At 49.5% G+C, this 20954-nt stretch overlaps 1 protein-coding gene across 1 annotated transcript in view; it reads right to left on the reverse strand.

The window, feature by feature from the left end:
- The window catches only part of SLIT3 (slit guidance ligand 3), a 616238-nt gene that overhangs the window by 82193 nt on the left and 513091 nt on the right, over positions 1-20954 (reverse strand). Inside the window, exons 13-16 of the mRNA XM_082622425.1 lie at positions 16374-16517; positions 14496-14659; positions 4420-4570; positions 3127-3201 (exon numbers count right to left, since the gene is read on the reverse strand). Coding sequence (XP_082478551.1) covers positions 3127-3201; positions 4420-4570; positions 14496-14659; positions 16374-16517 — 534 coding nt within the window. The remainder of the gene's footprint in view (positions 1-3126; positions 3202-4419; positions 4571-14495; positions 14660-16373; positions 16518-20954) is intronic.

The raw sequence follows: 20954 nt of genomic DNA on the forward strand, positions 1-20954 counted from the left end.
AATAACCTTTGTGGGGAACAGCTCACACCTCTTTTTGCATCCCTTAGTGATACTTATGAAATCTCATTATTCCCGCATGACAGGAAAGGGGCACAGAGGTTGAGAACACTCTGGAAAGGCACCGCAGAGTCCAAACTCCTGGCTGTGTGTCCACTCCCCTCTGCCTCCGTGCCCTGTCGGGGTGCCGCCATCCAGACTGTAACCTTAGGGCCCTGGCTCCACAGTCCCTGAGGAAGCTGAGCAGCCTCAGTCACAGGCACTGCTGGCTTTAACCACCCTGATGGGCAGAATTCCAGCTGACCCGTCACCTCATGGGAGTGTAGGGGTGGTGATGGGTCCTAGCAAACAAGGACTGTTTACTTAAAAAGAGTTGCCATCAAGTTATTTTAAATAAGTGGTTGCAGCTGGTGGTCTTTGGGACCAGATCTGCCCTACTGGGACATGTGCTTGGTTGGCTGGCACCATATGTATATGGACTTAGGCACACACACGTGCACACGCATGCGGTTACTGCCTTCAGATAGTGCGTGTGTTCCCCAGCTACTCTGCACTGTCACCACTCCTGGCTTGATTTTTAAACTTGGACGGGTTACTTTCTGTGTTTCAGCTTCCTCATTTGTAAAATGAAGCAATCTCAAAGCTGTTTTGTTTTTCTTGGTGAGGGGTAATTGCTTGGATATCAGCAGAGTCTGGCACACAGAGTAAAGCGTTGAGTAACTGTTAGTCGCCATTATTATTATTGCTGCCTTGCACCCATTCCCTTTCCACAGGGGGTCCTGAAAGCATCTGAGTTTGTAACTCCTGTTTTAAATGTCTCGCCATCTGCTCTGGGTCACGTGACCCAGATGTCCTCTTTCTGTCTTCCAGCACCTTCTCACCGCAGTCCCATGGACAGAGTCCATGTCTTTCCCCTTATCTCTCATACTTACTTCTGATCCTCATCACACCTTACAAGGAAGGTGGACTTGTTTCTATTATGAAAGGCCCAGAAAGGCTACGGGCATTCCTAGGGTCACACAGCAGGCGGGGGGCAGAGCTGAACTCAGAACAAAGGCCGTCCTGCCTGTTCTTCCGCCACACCTGGATCTCCGGCTGCTCCCGTGAAGGGAATATTTGGCAGCTCTGACCTTCCTTCCAGCATGGCAGATGCCGGGAGGAGCTTAGTGACATCTGCCCCTTTTGGTGAGGACGCGGCCTACATTTTGCCACAGTCTGCACCACTCCCTTTTGTAGCTTGGATGCTGAGGCTGGGAGTTGGCTGCAACTTATCCTTGCATTTGTTCCGTTGTGTTTGTTGGTGTACAGAAACAGTTCTTCATACTCAGGTCCCTGTCAAAACTAGGAAGATGAAAGACTCAGAGTGCTCGAGTTTCACCTAAAATGGGAGAGCGCATATTTCTTCATGGAAGCAAAGACTACTTGATCCTGTTTACTGTGCAAATGTGCACTTGGCCAGCTTTGCTTGTTTTAATACATGCCTTATCTCCATGCGCATGTATATTTGTTTGGAGGTTAAAAAAAAGTATGCATTTTCGGAGGGTGAATTTAAAAGGACATCTCCTGGCAGGTGATGGGTGATGTCTGTGCTGGGTTCCTGAAGCTAGAGGTGGGCCTGACCACTCGGACAGCCATGAACCTCACCAGGACCCGCGTGTGTCCTCCCTCTGCTGCCCCCTCAGTTACAGTGCTCTCCACTGCTCCCAGTTACAGAGTTGTCCCCGAGGCCATGGCCAAGGTGGCAACTGTGGGCAGGGAGGGAATAGCACTGATGCGATCCAGATGCTGCCCAGGGCAGGGGAAGGTCTCTCTCCTTCTTGCCTGCAAGGGACTGATGGGCGGAAGAGTGGAGAGCAAAATAAACTAAGGGTTACAATGAATTCTCATTATTCATCGTGGTTAAGCTCTACGAAGTCACTGGGCAAGATGAATTAGTGAATGCTGAACCACGGCTCCTAGGGGAGCCTGTGCTCACCATTTTTATGAACCGATCAATACCTAACCTTGTTTGATACATGTTTCTGTTTAAAGACATCTTATTGAATATATATCATTGATTTACTTACATTGCCCTCACAGCCAACAGCGCTATAACTCTTGCCTGAACAAAGCTTATGTAACACGTATTTTCTCCGTAAGGCACATCACAGCCTTCCTATCCTAGCTTAGGATCACTAGACAGCCCTCCAGTGCTATGCTACGGGGCCATTTTAAACAGTGAAATCACCCACAAAAGCACAAACATGCAAAAAAAGAAATGTGGCACTAAATACATTGTGGACTGGACACTTGTTTACAGTCTGGGAGCTGAAACAAGAAATCAGAACGTGGCCTTGTTCGATTTCAGCTGGGGACGTGCATGTAGGGGGGAAGCAAAGTTTTTGCTGCCCTGTCTATGTATATGAATGACCATGAAAGCCCTGCACGTATCGATTCTGAGATTACAAATAAATGTTAGTGAGGAAGCGAATCAGCAAATACAGGGTCTATGAATAATGAGGCTTGACCGTTTCCCTTTGTTCCAGAGGCAGACTCCAACCCTGGGGCCGGGACATGTGGAGGATGGGGTGGGAGTGGGGAGCAGAGAGCAGAGTCAAGGAGAAGGGAATTAGACGGCAAAGAGCCCCCTGTCCATGCTGGCACCTCTGCGGGCACACCTGGGGAGGGAAGCGGAGGGGGAAGCAAGGCCAGCTGTGCACCAGTGTGCTTACAGATGAAGGAGGTGAGGCAGCTGTGGCATCTCCGCTCCAGTGTGTCTCAACCATGTGGAGGCCTTTAGGGTCCATCTAAAAACAGACCTTCTGACTGTTACCTCATGAAAATTACCAAGTGATGTGCACCCTAGATCCCCACGTCCCGTTGCTGGTCCTCACCTGAGTCCCTCCGACCACCCACTGGGGTAGACATTGGGTGTGGGGTGGAGGATGGGGGTGAGCAAGGATGGGGTGAGGGTCAGGGATGGTGCAAAATGCATGTTCTGCCTCTGCATGGCCCTGCCGTAGTGTCTTGCTTCCCAGGACATGCCCATAGCAGGGTCAGGAGACTGGGAGGGGCTGCAGTGGAGGGAGAGGGAGCCGCCCGTGTCCTGGCGTTCTGCTCCAGTTTGCCAAATTCCTGAGACTGACTTACATTTTCCGCAGGTTGGGCAACTTCTTGAAGATACCAGTGGCCTCTAGAACAGATATCTCATTGTCGTTCAGTCGGCTACATGGGAAGCAAGCAGATGAGGCGGTGGGTGAGCTGTGATGGGACACCTCCTCCATTGGTCCCCCATCCCCCTGTGGCTTCAGCTGAATTGCCACCTGGACCTCACTCAGTCCATGGTCAATAGCACCATAGAAACCCTCCGTGTACCCCATCAGCATGGGGGGCCCAGCAGTGAGAGGAGGGGTGTGAGAAGGGACCAGAAAGGAGAGGAAGACCCTCTGCCGAAGGCGTGTTCAACTTTTTGAACGCTCAGCGCTTAACAGTCAAGTGCCAATGATTTGCCTTCATTTTGTAGGGGTACCAATGACCACTTAAACCCCCAGGGAGGTTTCCCCAGGTTCTTCCAACTCTCCAAGCCACTCAGGTCTTTCCTGACCACATCCCTCTGCTAAAGGCAGCTCAGGGACTCCACGCCCAACATTCATATAAGCTCAGGGAGAGCAGGCGAAAGTCAAAGATAATAATAATAATAATAATAATAATAATAATAATAATAATAATAATAATTAATAATAATAAAGACCACCATCATTTAGGCAGGGTTTAGTCCATGCCAAGATTCAAGATAAAGTCTGTGCTTGCATCCTCTTACCTAATCTTTGTAACCCCCACAGAAGGTAGGTATCAACACCTCCATTCTATAGCTCCGAATCTGATGCTCAGATCTGAGAAGCAACTTGCCCAACCTCAGGAAAACTGGAGACGACAGGAGTCAGGCCCAGATCCGTCACCCCCCCACCCATGCTGTCACTGTGAGCTCTGCCACGTCTGGATAAACCAACGCGCCTCTTTATTAGCATGGATAACCAGAGGCTCAGATATACCTGATCGTTCTAGCTGTTTTTTCACTTTAGGACAGTCATTTATGCGCTATCCATCTTTCCGGTTATGTTGTAAGCTTCCTAAGGGCTAGGAGGGGTGGTCTGCTTTGTTCACCATGGAAAAGGGTGGGCCTGGCACAGTGCCTGGCTTGTAGCGGGTGTTCGGAAAATCTTTGTATCAACAGAATGAATGAGCTGCCTTTATTTGTGAGCAAGCTGTCCCCCGCGTATGCTTGGGGGAGTCTGCCCTCGTCCCGGGACGCAGGGGACACCAAGGAACACCCAGGTGACTGAGCCGGGAGGGGGCTACCTCTAGGAGCCCACACCCACCCTGGCTGGCTCAGGGAGACTGGTCGTGGGGATGTGCAGGGGCTCCCGCCTGGGCAGCACTCACAGGTCGGTGACGTATTCGGGGAGGTGGCTTGGGACACGGGCCAGCTTCTGGTTGGAGCAGTCCACGATGGTGCCCTCGCAGCGGCACCTGTCTGGGCACACGAGGTCCATGAAGCACTCGCTGCTGAACCTGCTGCGGTAATCCTCCGAGCCTGGGGGGCGCCAAAGAGGGGGCGTCAGTGGCAGCCAGTCCGGCATGGGGCAAGGTTGTGGGCACTGGAGGTGGGGAGACACGGGGCGGGGGGATGGCCCAGTGACATTGCCCTCATTTTTTGGCCACCTTGCTCTGCCTTCCCCGCACCCCAGCCTCCAGGCTGCTTGCTCTCCCTTTGGTCTTTGTCATTCATCACTTTCCATCTAATGCCACAAGCTCCATGGGCTCTTAAGTTTCTGTGGGTCATGGACCTTTTTTGAGGTCCCTGTACAGAATTTGGTCTACGATTTATGGGGGTACTTAGTCCATGATGCCCATGATCCATGGACCCTCTAAATATTCATGAGAATCTAAATGAAGAAATTTTGATGGGCTTTTGATGAGAGCTATGCCAGGGATGGGAATGAGGTCAGGGAAGAGGGTCATAAACTCAGTTGTCTTCAGGAACAAAGCAGGTAATGAAACGATAAAGGGGGCCCAGCACATGGCAATCAATACCCTTGACACCCAGTTTCATTACTGGGAAGCAATCATGAGAGTTGGGGTCCTGGGGAATTGAAGCCCACTGCTTTAACGTTTGGGAATTTGGCTGAGGGTTGCCTGATAATTCTTTTAAAAAAATATTGGTGATGAATTCAAATGTAAAACACTGTAAAGACAAGTACAACTCTTGTGAGTGTTAGATGCACCTGCTGCCTTTGAGAGGAAGCTCTGTTTAACTACAGTGAAAAGCCAGTTCCAATGAGCTAAAAGTAGTTGGAGCTAAGATTAATTTTTGAAATTGAATTTTTCTGGAGGTTACATACACAGTAATGGTAACAGGGCCAGTGATGTGCTGTCTTGAGAGATGCCCTGGGGAGCTGCTTTAATGATCAGAAATGATCCCCTGGCTCCTGGGCGAACCTCTGTGAGACCACAGATCTTGCCCGAAATAAAAGGGAAGCTCTGGTTCTCCTATCAGACACAAGCCAGTTGATGGGGGTCGGGTCTCTTTTATTTTCACCTTCAGCGGTTCATCAGCACAATGCCAGGCACAAGAGCCTGGCTCACATTTGTCCAGTGCCTAAATGGGGTATCCTTAGCACATCAATTGTTCCATACGTGCATATTCCTGCAGTGTTTCAGAGAATGTGAATGTCATTTGTTTGCCTGGCTAGTTGAGGTGGACCTTGGCCATCTTATGTGTATTAGGAGCAGAACAGGGCATCTGCAGTACAGAGGTTTTAGCAATAGAAGGCGTGGATGTGCCCAGGCTTTGCCACTTAGTAGCCTCAATCTCTCCACATGTAAAACGGGAATCACATCATTGCCCCTATCTCACAGGGACTGTGAAGATCTGAGGGAGATCAAGGCGGTGGAGAGCCTCTGGAAAAGGGTCAAGAGTTGTACAGATGTTTGCGATTCTATTTTTTTTTTGAGCACCTAGTGGAACATTTGGCATGTCAGAAGCCGTTAAAACATCAGCGTAGTGAGTGGCGAGAGCTGATGTGTACTGAGCCTGGATCACGAGCAGGGCACTATTCTTTGAACTCCAAATGGGTGAGCCCATTAAATCTTCACAACACTCTGAGGCTATTATGACTCCATGTGATCGATGAGGCAACTGAGGCCTGCAGGTCACTCAGGACGTGGCAGAGAAACGAACCCAGGCAGGCTGCTGCCAGGGCCCAGGTGACTAATACTTTGCTTTACTGCAGTTGTGCTTTTGGACAAAACCTTAATCCCAGACCTAGGAATGATCATAAAGTCAAGTTGGTGGAGGTGAATTGAATGGCATTTTCCCTCAGTGGGCTGCAGGGAGACAGGAAGCAGATGTCTCCACTGCCCTCTTGGTTTCTCACTCCTCACGTTTTCTCCCCATGGTAATGCCTGATTGGGGATGGACTTGGCGGGTCTCTGATTCTGAAGTGACATCATCCACCTAAAACAGAAGGTCAAGGCCTGGACCTGTCTCTTTCCCTCTTTGCTCCTTCCCCATTCCCCTCCTTCATCCCACTTTCCACCTGCAGGCTTGTGTGAGCAAAATCCAAGCAGGTATCCCAGGTTTTTTGGGCGGCTCCCTGGTCCAATGCATTATGCAAATTTCTTGCCCTTTGCTTGTCAGCATCCGTCCCACTGAATAACTCTGACCTGGGCTGTTTCCGGCCCCCCACCCGCCGACGTATCAGCGTGCTGAGTCCTGGATGAATTTCATCGCGCAATCCCTGCTAGATGACAACCCTCTCTTATTCCCCACGGCGGTTCCCCATGGTGATGGTGTGAAGGGGCTTTTCGTACATATGCACGTATTTTTCCTTTGAGAAGGTGTCTAGGATGGAATCCTTGCAAAGCGGAGAAACCCTGAGTGATCAAAGCCAGAAAGACAGGAGCGAGCTCAGTTTGCACGCTAACATGACGAGCCTGAAGATGTGCACCGGCTGGGCTGCGGCTGGGGACAGCCGCCGATTAAATGCGTTTTCGTTTCAATCAAGGTGAGAGCGTCTGTAGTTAGCAGGAATCGCTCTCTGTAGTATACTTAGATTATAACTGGCCGACCTGTGCAATGGAGCCGCTGACCCATTTTAATGAAATGATTTTGCAATTAGATTCGATGGACTAATGTGTCCTTTCCAACATTTTTCCCCCTGCTGTTTTTGTTATTGCCCTGGTTTGTAACAACGAGGGGGTCGGAGTGTGGTATTTTACATGAGTGGGAGCCAGAAATGTTAATAACGGCGTACATACAAAACTGAAAGAGTGCGTTCCCCAGTCGGAGCCAGCCTGAAATGCCACCTCCATCACTTCATATTTCATTACCCAAACTACTCAGGGTTTCTCGGAGCCATTTTATGCCTAATGCTCATAACTACCCAAAAGTATTTTTAACTTTTCCAGAGCTTTAAAAGTCAATTTCAATCTCAATGCATATTTGTCACTGCCAGAGATACTTAGTAGGAGAGGAGTAACTGAAATAGGCCGTTGCTTCTTCTCTTTAGGGGAGTTCAGACAGGAGAGATCTCGGAGGATTTGAACAAGGGCCATAAAACTAGACGCCGGCTGAAATGGGTCTTGGGAGAGCTGATGTCACCCGGCATCTCCCCTGCTCCTGCCCCCGTAGCCCTCCTCCCCCTTGATGGGCATCTCAGAACGACGACACTCGGGACGTGAGCACAGAGAAATTTCAATAGACCAGGGGAGTGGAAATCCACAGCGATGCGGTTTTATTATGAATCCCTGCCCCGCCGCCACTTCCCAGGAGAGGATGTATGTAATGTTTGGATGGTCACCGGGTTGGGGCAGGTGGGGAGCCAAAGCTCCCATCCTTTGGATGGACTTGGCTGCAGAGGCCAGCGCTGGGCCCAGGATGGCTGCTGTCACGAGCAGTCTGCAGTTTGCATCATCCTCTGGGCAACCAGTTTGTTTAACGGAAGTCACAGATGCACAGTTATCAGAGCACCAAGGACCTGCCAATGCACGTGTCCAGAGTTCTCCTCTTCTACCTCCAATATCCCTAGGTGGGTGGGATGAAAGAAGGAGGAAAGGAGCAGAAAGAGGAACTGGGGGGGGGGGAGTAGGAGGCTTGCCGGGGGTCTTCAGCTTGAAAGGACAAGCAAAGGTTATAGGTCGTGAATGGAATCAAGAGAACATTGCTAGGTACACAGTTATCCACTCATCGGCAAAGGCCAGGGGACCAGACACCAGTTGGCTGGAAAATACCAATTGTTTACCAGGAGTTTGGAGATTGGTTGGGCAGACAGCTGTCCTAGTAAGTTCTCCCTGTCAGAGTCTAACATGATTGCAGCTATGTGCCTGGAAGCAGAGGGAAATGGCCATGGCCTGCAGCTGGTCACTGCCTGGTCACAGCCAGCTGCTGGAGGACCAGGGAGGCACCTGTGGAAGGGCACCCTCTGGACCCACTCCCGAAGGCCTGGCCCTGGCATGGTGGCGGCAGTGCCGAGGAACTCAGAACGCCCTCTCTGTTCAGAGGGAAAGGAAATTTCTCTAGGCCCGAGGACTTGTTCTGTACCAAATGGGTCTTGGTATATTCATGCTGGAGGGGAGGAGCCATGTAAACAGGGATGCTTGCTCTCTTTCTCGCTCAAGTCATTTGCTATTAACAGAAGGAAGTTTGAAAGGGAGTGTTATTTTTTTCAACTCCCTATCAAGTCAAGTCAAGGTCTTTTTGATTTTATAACTCAAGGCCATGGGCCTGTCCGCAGCTGGGAAAGCTGAGGATTACAGTTGTAAAGAGAAGCCATGCTGGAGTCCAGGGACCCTGGGCAAGTTAGTTGGCCTCTCTGAGCCTCAATGTTCTCATCTGCAAAATGGGACTTATAGGGTTGTTGTGAAAATTAAACAAGGTAATGATGTAAAATAGTTCAGCACCCGGTCTATAGTAAGCACATGAGAAAAGAATTCAGAGAGGTAAATAGGACTCTCCATTCCTCAGCAATGGCTGGGGCCCTGGCTCTGAGAGGTAACCTGAGAGAGAGGAGACAGTGAGAGTCACACATCGCCATGGAAGCCCAGAGCCCAGCTCCTGGCTCAAGCCAGGGCCCTCTCTCACGTGGGACAGGACACACACTCCACGGCATGAACCAACAACACAATCTTCTGGTTACACTGGGTCTAGGATTTATCAAGAAATAAGCAGCATGGGAGGTGCCGAGACGCCCCTCTCTTTATTATCAGAGGCAGTGGGCTTCCGCACAGACCTCACATGGCACTGAACTAGCACCACTGAGGAGCCCAGCACTTTCGCCTCATGTTAACTGTGCTTGGAAGGTCAAGGAAACAGCTTGGACTTTAGGCTGCATGGGGACCAAAGTACTCGTGAGGTGAGGGGGTCAGTTCCAGAAGGAGCCTCAGGTTACATCCAGTGTCTCAGACTCATGGCAGTTTCATCATTCTCATGCTCACATTAAGTCCTAATGCTTCCAATAAAGACGGTAGGTGGAGGGTGGGTACCAACAGTATGAGCTTTGCGTTAACTGCCACGTGGGAAAATGACCTTGGACTGGGACTCTTCCATGAAACAAAGGGCATACGCCTTGGGTACACGTGTCCTCTTCAAGAAGAAAAACAGTGGTGTCTGAGCTCAGACCTAGCTACTTTACCACTTGGCTGGCATCCAGACTAGATGTGGGGGATGGCAACTCCATTTGGGATAGAGACGTGGACACAGATCTCAGCTTGTCCCCCGTATGCTTCCCCATCCCCATTTCAGCCCAGATCTGCTACCTGGAGGAGGAGGTGCTCTGTGAATCCTTCGAGACTCCCACCCCCCGCCCCCAACCCTTCGTGAGGTTGGACCGAGAGAGGCGGGTCTGGCGGGTGGCGGGCTGCGGTGCTCCAGAGCAGAGAAGAGGTGTCCAGCGGCGGCGGGCCATGCTGCAGGAGAGCACGGTGCTTTCCGCGGTGCTTGACAGAACCATGTTCCGTTTCCATCATTCCACCACATGGTTAGATCAAGCACAAAGGAAAGCCCCGCGGCGACTGGTCAGAGTCAAGGTCAGGAAGCAGCGTCAGAGAGAGGACAGGAGCGCTCAGAGGAAGCAGCGTGGAGAAGCGGAAGCCGGAGCAGGCCCCCACTGAGCGTGATTAGTACCGAGAGCGGGGTTCCCCAGGAACACGTCCGGAGACAGGATCCCTACCGCCCTCCACACCCCGCCCCGGGGGAGACACAGGAGGAAGGGAGAAGGACAGGTGGGAGGCCACTGGACATCCCTACTCAGGAGTAGCAGGGCAGAACAGATCCTTCCCAAGGGGAATGATGACCACAAATGTCTGGGATCGTTTCGCAGGCCTGAACTGAGCCGCTGAACCCCACTCAATCACACCATTAGATGTGCCAAGACGTCGAACTTAGCAGAAGCATCTTCTGCATTCTCTGCTGCCTAGGGCCCATCCCATAGCAGAGCTGTTCCATGACAGGCTGTTCCCCCGGCGCCTTCAGTAAAGAGACAGGTCACGGTTCCTAGTGGTCTAACAAAGCTGCAATGCTCTTCTTTAGAAAAAGTCCCTCTGATGTCTCCTCAGTATCCTTCAAGGCCCCCAGAAACCCCTGGCTGACAGATGGTCATCACAGATCAATCAAGGTATAGTAGAGAAGGGGTGTGACATTGAGAGAAAATACATGTTCCTAGCAGGGAGAAAGTCGGGGAAGCCCCAGGGCCCTGGGTTTGGGACTGAGAAACCCACAGTCACAATGATCATGACAAGGAGACTCTTTCAAACTAAGAAAAGGAAAGAAAGTGGAAGATACCAGACTCTAGGGTCCTTCCTGACTTCCGCCATGACTGTAAACCATGGAGTGGGCTGGGGAGACCAACAACCAGTTGCTCTTGATGCCATGGGCCCAGGGAGGGTGCCCAGCCTTTACACTCTTATCTGCAAAAGCTCAGCGGCCGTTTTTATGAATTTCCACCCAAGCCGTGAAGAGGAGATGTGCGCATCTTGAAGAGACCAGAGTCAGGGCATCTGGAAGAGACCAGACTGGGACCCGCACTGCCCTGCCCTCTGACAGGAGCGATGGGGTCACCGTTCCTCCACAGTGTGTTTTTAGGACAAGATGGTGGCAGCATATTGACATGTATAGGTTATCTGTGATGACTGACTGGTTAGTCCAAGTCACTCCACAGCTCCGGATCTGGCTCCACCTCTTGCTAAGCCCTCCCATCCGACCGACTAGAGCTGGCCGCTGTAATTTAGACTCAACTCTGCTCTGAGCCCCTCCAGACAGGCAGGGCTCTGCGAACACTCTGGTTTGGGGATTTCGTATTCAAGTTTGATCAGGTGCTCAGCACCAGAGCAGGGAAAATCCAGCCCTTTCATGCCCCTGTCCCCAAGCTTTAAAATTCCCCTCCTTCTCTGGTTTTCTTCAACAGAAAGAAATGGAGGGGCCCAGGAGAAAGTTATCAAGAAACTTCTCAGTATATCAGAAGTCCTAGGTTACAAATCTTGTCCTGAAAATACCACTCTATAATCTTAGATAAGACTTACTGCAGTGTGAGCCTCATTTTCTTCCTCTCTAGCATGGACTGGGTAATCTCTGGGGGCTCTAAAGTTTTGTGATTCCCTGAGAGGTGTCTTGCTCTTTGCCATCTTTGTACAGATGAGGACAGGGAGTACACCACTCTGTACTTTTCACCACCAGTTTCTTCTTGGCAACTGGATCTCCACACACAAAGTCGGGGAGGCATGACGGAAGGCAGACAGCATCTTCCAACTGCCAGGTGCTCCCCCGAGGATGGGCTTGGGGTCTTAGGCAGCCAGATGGTGCCTTTTGAGGAGGCCTTAATCTGATGGTCAGATTACCCCAGCCGGCAGCATTCACCTCTAACCCGATCTTGCTGCCCAGGGCAGCGGATACAGCTGATAGAGGCAGACATGGGAAGCCAGATGCCCAGCCTAAGGAGGGGCTTTATGCGTTGCAAGAGCAGCCCTCAAATTGGCTCCTAATTACATCAGCTGTCTTTGCAATGGGAGTGCTTTTAGGGGAAAGTAAAACGCAGACTTGTTATCTGTCAAATCCAGTACATGTCACCTGCCCCTCCTTCCTTCTTCTTGAGCTTCCTGGAAACACAGAGCTTTAGAGCTATGGCTTCTGCATCCCTCAATGCTAAGCAGGTCTGGGCCCCAGTGCCTCTCAAAGCCAAGGCCTTCGGAGTGCACCAGTAGCTAGCTCTCCTGACCTCTCTTGCCTGTAGTTACATAAAATAAGAGCATATAGAATGTTATATGTTAGGATCATCACAGCTCTAACTTTCTCTACCTTTAATAAGAATAATCTTTCTGGTTAGTATTGATGTATAAAAATTTTTTTAGACAGGGTCAATCCAAAAACCCTGTCCCTTTTCCCTATTTGTGTCTTTTTAAAATGTCCAATCATTCCCACCCCACAGAGGAAAAGAAGCCAGGGTTTCTCCAGTGCAAAGATAGGTAGGTAGTGGCATATCTCGAGCTAGAACTAAGCTCTGCTGTTTCTAGGTCTGCTGGCTGCTTTCCTCTTTCTCCTACTGGGTTCTGTCTGTACCCCATCCCCAAACCCAGCCTACAGTCATTCCGAGGCAATGGCTGATCCCTGGGCTGATTCCGTCTCCACCCTATGCCCCAGGGTCTTGGCATCAATCAGGATCTCAAGATCATGATGGGACCACCCCCCCACCAGCCTCCAGACTGAGGGATCAGGGTTGGCAGATGGCACCCTTCCCTCCTCGGCCTCTTATCACCCCTCTTCTTGGGCACAACTGTTGTTAGAGGTAATTAACTCAGCCCCAGCCAGACATGGGTAGGAAGAGAGGAGGCAGACGGAACCAGAGGTGTAAGTCATGAGGAAAGGGCCCGGGGACAAGACGGTTGGGCCTCAGGGCACAGCTCTGGGCTGGGAGAGCATTTTCCTCCCTGAGATGCTGCGGCCCCAAGAGGGAACTTAAGGAAAGAGTTCAGGGCCTGAGGTTGGGGGCGGGGCCGTGAGGCTGGGGAAGGAAGTCATCCAAGCAGCTGGGCCTCCTTCCCAAATGGCCCTTCTCTCCTACATGCCGCGTGGTGTTGAGGAGCGAGCCAGACCTGGGGTCCGAGCCTGCCTTTACCATTTGCTTGCTGTGACCGTGGGGTGCCCCCTCACCTCTGAGCCCTCAGCTCCCTCTGCTGCAGCAAGGGGACCTCTCCTGCTCATCGCACAGGACTATTGGAAAAAGCGAGTCAAACTAGAAGCCCTGAGCACAGTGCTCATGAGGGGCAAGAAACTGCTCTTGTGACTGACATTGTTATTCTGGGGAAGACAAATTGAGATCAATGTCTCAGACTGCCGCAGAGTCCCTGGGGTCCCTCCAAGCCCTCTCAAGGTATCTGCTTCTGTTGAAAAAAATAAAACAGCTCAGGCTGATCATTCTGGAGGCATGGACTGAAGAATTTGACTTTGAGGTCAAGAGCAACGTGAAAGAAGTGGAGGTCTGCCTGCTGGTCTTCTCCCGGCGACTAGGGCCGACACTAGCCTTCTCCCCAGGAAAACCCACCTACACAAGATGCTCCGGGCAGGGAGAGAAGAACAGGTCCTGCTGACACACAGATTGTGAGGGTTGGCTTCAGCCCATCTCACTACATCATACTATCAACGCCTCACCATTGGGAGCACAAAGCAGCTTGGTGATTTTTTTCCAGTAAGCAAACAACACAAATGATAGTCATTTTGAACTGCCTGTTCATCCAGCTCTTGCATCAAGGAGGGCAACTTCTCTTCCCAAGATGAGCTGAGAATTCCCCTGACATTCACCACGCCCCCTCCCCGTTTCATCTCTGGGTGTGGTAGGGAGGAAGGTTTCTGGACACAGCTTGGGGACTAGAGAGCAAGGCTTTGCTTTCTTTCTGAGCAACACCCTTTGCTGTTCTCTCCATGATCAGAATGCACCCATCTGGGGTGGAGGAGAGAGCAAAAACGTCTGTGAAACCTAGAATACACTGTGGTCCAAGGGCTGTACCGAAGGTGGCCATAGATGGGGAGAGGAGGCCCCCAAGGCTCCATGCTTCCTGCAGCCTGGCCTGGGGTATATTTATTTCTCTATCTGCTACTTGGGGAGCATGATTTGGAAACTAACACAATACAAAATAAATAAATCATGGCCTCTCAAGATCGCATGTGTCCAGGCTGCCTCATCCGCTCGTTTCCACCTAGCTTGGGAGATGCGCTGCTGCCTGGGTTCTGTCTCTCCCCAAATCACCCCCCTTCCTCCCCACAGTGCTTTTATTGTGTGTGTGTGTTTTATTTTAAATCCATAAGCTAATTGGTTTTCTGCAGGGCTAACTGAATTTTCCCAATTTAATTTGCAAAGATGCTTCCCAGGAGCCATGACAGCGCGCGCTGTCCTCCAGATTGGATTACTAGCCTCTCCAGGGCTGCTGTACTCTGAGTCGGAAGGTGGGGCCCTGCCCCATAACCTGATTACCTGAGCAGCGGAACTTCTTGCTCTTGATCTGGCTGATGCGCTTGTTGGCCAGCCGGCGCGGGCTGCTGCAGCGGGCCCCGCTGGTCTCGATGGGGTTGTCCTGAAGGTAGTCGGCCAGCCACCTCAAGTGGCAGTCACACACAAATGGGTTTTGGGCTAAGTGGCTGCGAGAGGGACGGGAGTTAATCAGATGGGACCCCTGGTGCCATGGTCCGCCACCACCCTGCCTGGTGCTAGGCTCTGGTGCCAGGCTCCCTCCCTCATTGCCCCAGGAGGCCTCAGGGGAGGTGGGAGCTGCTCTCAGACAAGACCCGGAGAGCGGGCCTGAGGTCTGCTGTCTGCAAAAAGACAGTCACAGGTGCAGCCGGCATCCTGCCTGGGGAATCAGCTTGCCTTACTCTCCCCACCTGGGTCAGGACCCACCCCTGATCGTCTCCAATCTCACCCATGCCAATTCTGAAGGGCAATGAAAGTTGCAGGCTTAGGGTTTATGCTGAGAGCAGACTGAATTTTATTTCTCCAAGCTCAGGAACACCCGGTACATAAAGCAGCTGGCATGGTGTCGGGCACAGGGTGGGTGTTCCATTTTTAGTAGCGGGTTTTGTTCTTACCATCCTCAGCATCACAAGGGCAACAGAACCATGGGCCTAGCTTTCCCTGGCTCAGTGAGAAAACTATCCAAAGCACCACACTCAGTGCTCAGCACGTGGTCGGGGTTCAATGTGTAGCAGCTGCTCTTACCCTTTATTGGTTCCCGTCTCTGGCTACAGGGGCAGTAAGTGCCAGATGACTCAGAAGGGCTCCAGAAGCCCCCAGGCTCATGGTCAGGCCTGGGGCTGGAGCTAGGGTCTAAGCTTAGGGGTGGAGCCATCAAAAACACGGGCTGAGATCTGTACTCAGGTGTCATCTATCTAACGGAACTACTTATGAACGTCTGCAGTGCTTGGCAGTGAGGAACTGTTCCCTAACGAGGGTGGTGAAATACTCCCGTATTCTGGTACAGTGTGCCTGTACCAGAGGCTTGGTTTTGTGGGTGTTGGTGGGCAGGAATGGGTTATCAGCAGGGGTGGAGCCTGCTCAGAATACAGTGGCCACAGTGGTTAAAAGAGCAGGTGAGCAGCCACTCGGCCTGGATTCAAATCCTGCTTCTTACTAGCTGTGCAACCTTGAATAAGTTACTTCACTTCTCCGTGCCCCTGGTTTCCTCACATAGAAATGGGGGATCACAAAAGCACCTACCTCCTAGGGTTGTTGTGAGGCTTAACTGTTTGGATACAGGGAAATCACCCAGTGGGGTGCCGAGCATGGTGTGAGTGCTTAGTACAGGCGAGCTAGCGCTATTATGATTTCAAAAAAAAATTGTTAAAAAAAAAAAAAAAAAGCTAAAGGGCTTCCCAGGTGGCGCAGTGGTTGAGAGTCTGCCTGCTGATGCAGGGGACATGGGTTCGTGCCCTGGTCAGGGAGGATCCCACATGCTGCGGAGCAGCTGGGCCCGTGAGCCATGGCCGCTGAGTCTGCGCATCTGGAGCCTGTGCTCCGCAACGGGAGAGGCCACAGCAGTGAGAGGCCTGCGTACCACAAAAAAAAAAAAAAAAAAAATTGTTTTTTCTTGGGCAAGCCATACAGCATGTGGAAACGGTAGTTCCCTGACCAGGGATCAAACCCACGCCCCTTGCATTGAAAGCGCAGATTCTTAACCACTGGACTGCCAGGGAAGTCCCAAGCTAGTGCTATTATTAATATCCCATTCTCACTGCAGGGTCCAGGACTCCTCCTGGACGTGCTCACCCTGCCTTGGTTTTGAATGTTCTCTGCGACTACGTGTTTGGGGTTGCTGGCTGCCTGGGCACGCGCTGGCACTCGAGGTGGCATACTCACAGCGTCTGGATGGCCTGCAGAGGGGCGAAGAGCCCCTTGCTGATGGTCTGAAGCTTGTTGTCATATAGGGAGAGCAGGTTGAGGTTCTGCAGGTCCTGAAACGTGTTCACCCGCAGGCAGTTGATCTTGTTGGCATTGAGGAGCCTGCAGGCAGGAGAGAGGCTGGTGACTCACTAATCCTTGTGATGACCTGCAGTGCTCTCCTTACAGCAGGGGCTCCCGCCCTCAGCACAGAAAGAGAGGGACTTGCATGCCTGTGGCCACCAAACCTCCGAACGCATCTGGGCACTCATGCACCCGGTCACCACGGATGCTGTGTGGCACACCGATCACTTGGAGACTTCCCCCTGCACCCACGCTCTTGGAGGGAGACCCAAAATGGCACCCTGTGTGCTCCACTTTCTGCTTTAGCATGCAGAGCTTCCAGGACTCAAAAAAAAAAAATAAATAAATAAAAATAAAAAATCATTTGGCACAATTATTTTGATGCTTTAGCTGATTGACTAAGGGTAATTTTGATTCAGAAAATTCCTTAGAGTTCTTTTGGATCACTGAACCCATTGGAAAACTGATGAAAGTTATAGGTCATCGTCCCAGAAAAAATACAGCTGTGGGTAGGCATGTGTGCACACACATACACATCCTTTCTCACACACACAGAAACACACAAAACACAAACACACACATGGATGGAGTCCTGTGTGATTCCGCAAATACACCACGCATGTTCTGAACACGCTCTTTACCCCTTTCATAAGGTGATTCCTTCTCCTCCTCTGGATCTAAGCCCAAATGTCAGCTCCTCAGAGAGGCCTGCCCTGACGCCCTCATCTCCAGTACGACCCCTACTATTGTCTCTCATAGCCCCCTATTTATTTCCTTCGTAGCACTTCTCTCAATTTGTGGTTAGAGGATATTTGTTTGTTTTCTTGTTTATCATTTGCCTCCCACCCAAGACGGTAAGTTCTATGATGGCACAAATGACATTAGTTTATTCCTCCCTTTATTCCTAGTGCTTAGCACAAGCATTTATTAAGAAATACACTCAATTCCATATGCAAATCCAGGGGGTCACTCTCCTCTAAGGTGACACCTATCCCCCAGGGTCAGCCTTCCTATCCATGAGGGACCCCGTTCTGCCATGGTTTTAGTTCTTCAGACCCGCCCCGGCCAACCAAAACACCCCCCCCCCAAAAAAAAAAAAGCATAAAAGGAAGCTGTGTTTCTGGTGAAATTCTGGTCCATCCTAGGTGATGCCATTAGGGCTGTAGAAGTGTTTTCCAGAATGGGGCTGGCAGGGCAAGCACTTTGGGTCCTACAAATGTCCTTTATGATCCTAGACTGACTAGCTGTGCCCTTGAACCTCGTGTAAAATCATTGCTCACCCACTCTTGAATGAAAGTGAGGGGGTTACTAAACTAACGAGCAAAAAGCTGGAATTTAAAAAATTTCTCTTTTCAATGCTGGCTCAGAGCTTCCCTCATGGGGAGGGACCCATGGGATGCATCATGGCTGGCTTGCCTCTGGAGGCTCTTGATGTCAGGGTCCAGGGGACTGGAGCTGGTAACGGAGGGGCTGCCATGGGAGCTCAATCATCCATGCCCCCACTCCCTTGTTGCAGGCCCGTCCTGTGAGGCAGGCAGCTGTGGAGGTGACAAGAGGAAGAACTGACGTTTAATCTGGCTAATAACGGTCAGGGTTCCAAGGGTTCACACCGATGTCCTCCTGCCTCCCAGTGGCAAAAAAAGCTCACGTTGCTAGAATACTTTTCATGTTTTCCAGCGTGCTTTCCTGACATCCTTTTATTCTCACAGTAACCTGGGCAGATGGGCAGAGCCAGCCTTGCATGTTACAGTTGAGGAAACTGAGGCTGAGAGTTTGGTGGGCTTGTTCAAGGTTACACGTTTCCAAGGCGCATGCTGGATGCAGTTATGGTACTCTAGGTCTCTGGAGGGTTTAGTTTCTTCTTTATGAATGTCTCATCTACCCCACCCATCTGTCTATCCCCTTTGTAGCAATTTCCCCCAAGAATTTACTGTGCTTTGTATATTAAATTTTAGTCAAAATCCTCCTATTTGGGGGGGTATTTCAAGGAGGATGCTATGGAGCAGAGAAACAGGGAGAAGAGCGAGAGGATCCAACAGGGCTAAGTCCCCACGGGTCAGGAATGAACCCTTCACACACAAACATTTTTGGTTCTCTTGTTTAAAAAAAATAATAAAGTATGCGGTAGATGATTTGTTCCAAAGCTTGATGTTCAGGGCCTTTTGAGGGCATCATCTTGCTAGGAAATATCGAATTATCAATAAAGAGACCAGGTCAGAAATGCCAATCTCATGACCTGAGGATAGAATCCTCCCTGCAGCATCTTGCAACATCCCACATGCAACTCTGTTCATTCAGCCCTCCCAGTGTGTTAAAAACTGGGAAAAAACCACAATGAGGTATCACCTCACATCAGTCAGAACGGCCATCATTAAAAAGTCTACAAATAACAAATGCTGGAGAGGCTGTGGAGAAAAGGGAGCCCTCCTACACTGTTGGTGGGAATGTAAATTGGTGCAGCCACTATGGAGAACAGTATGGAGGTTCCTTAAAAAACTAAAAAAAGAGTCACCATATGATCCACTCCTGGGCATATATCTGGAGAAAACACTAATCCGATACATGCACCCCAAAATTCATAGCAGCACTATTTACAACAGCTAAGACATGGAAGCAACCTAAGTGTCCATCGACAGATGAATGGATAGAGAAGATGTGGTATGTTTATATATATATATATATATATATATATATATATATATATATATATATTTATATATATATATACACACATACACACACATATATATATACACATATATATATTAAACGTAATATTACTCAGCTATAAAAAGCTGAGTAATATATATATATAAAATGTATATATATATATATATATATAAAAGTATATATATTTATATAAAAAATATATAAAATGTATATATATATAAAATGTAATATTACTCAGCTATAAATATATATATAATATATATAAAATGTAATATTACTCAACTATAAAAAGAATGAAATAATGCCATTTGCAGCAATATGGATGGACCTAGAGATTATCATACCAAGTGAAGTAAGTCAGACAGACAAAGATAAATATATGGTATCACTTACATGTGGAGTCTAAAATATGATACAAATGAACTTATTTACAAGGCAGAAACAGACTCACTGACATAGAAAACAAACTATGGTTACCAAAGGGGAAAGGGGGGTGGGGAGAGATAAATTCAGAGCTTGGGATTAGCAGATACAAACTACTATACATAATGGAAAAGAATTGAAAAAGAATATACATACATATATATGTATAACTGAATCACCTTGCTGTACATCAGAAGCTAACACAACATTGTAAATCAACTATACTTTAATTAAAAAATTGGGACATTTCTCTCTCTCACTCACACACATCATATTTCTATTTTCTTTTGAAAAAAATCAGAAGCTCTAGTAACACTGGGCCCACTGGAGGCAGCCATGGGGTGGCTGCCCCCTTTAGATAAGACATATGCTCTGTTTGCCACAGTCCTCACTATTCCCTATTGTGTGCCCTTCACAAGTTTATTCTACTGACCTTGCCTGAGGAGGCATTTAGATTTGAGACTCTAGTGTAGATTCATGAGCCCAATTGCTGTACTTGGTTCTGGGGAATGCCAGACACTGGATAAGGCGGATGGCTACGGGGACAGAGGAATGTAACTCTGATCTGCCTTGAAAGGGTATCTAAACTGCAGGCCACTCTGGCAACCCTCCTCACCCATCAGAACTATCGAGGCTTCTTTTTCTGCCCACTTTCTTGTTCCCTATTGCTCCTAGATCTCTCAGCATGAGATGTTATCGCAAAGATGTAAGGCATCAAAACAACCCAGGCTGGCACAATTTTGAGGCAAAGATAGCGCATAAGCAGGAGCAAAAGGAAACACAAAAGGGCAGAGTCTCCCCATCACTTATTCTCTCCCAGGATGCTTGGCTCCCTAAGGCAAGATGCATCGGTGCAGGGAGAGATAAAATTAAGCTGCTTATCCAGATTTAGATGCCGAGGACAGCCTCACTGATCTCCAGCACAGGCGACATCTAACAGCCTGTCTTTCTGTCCTCTATCCTTTGGGAGGAAGGTTGGCAGCTACTCAACTAGGTCTGGCTTCCATGAAAGGATCTCTGAGCTCTCTGGTACATGGACAAGAGTTGCAGGGGAATGAAACAAACAAACAACATCCTAATCATTTGTAGAGACGTGGATGGACCTAGAGAGTGTCATACAGAGTGAAGTAAGTCAGAAAGAGAAAAGCAAATATTGTATAATAACGCATATATGTGGAATCTAGAAAAATGGTATAGATGACCTTATTTGCAAAGCAGAAATAGAGACACAGAGGTAGAGAACAAATGTATGGATACCAAGGGGGAAAGGGGTGGGGTGGGAGGAATTGGGAGACTGGGACCGACACATACACATTTTTGTTACTATGTATAAAATAGACAACTGATGGGAACATACTGTATAGCACAGGGAACTCTACCTAA

This window comes from Mesoplodon mirus, assembly GCF_964341445.2.
Source record: "Mesoplodon mirus genome assembly, chromosome: 5".
In the NCBI taxonomy this organism is placed as follows: domain Eukaryota; kingdom Metazoa; phylum Chordata; class Mammalia; order Artiodactyla; family Ziphiidae; genus Mesoplodon; species Mesoplodon mirus.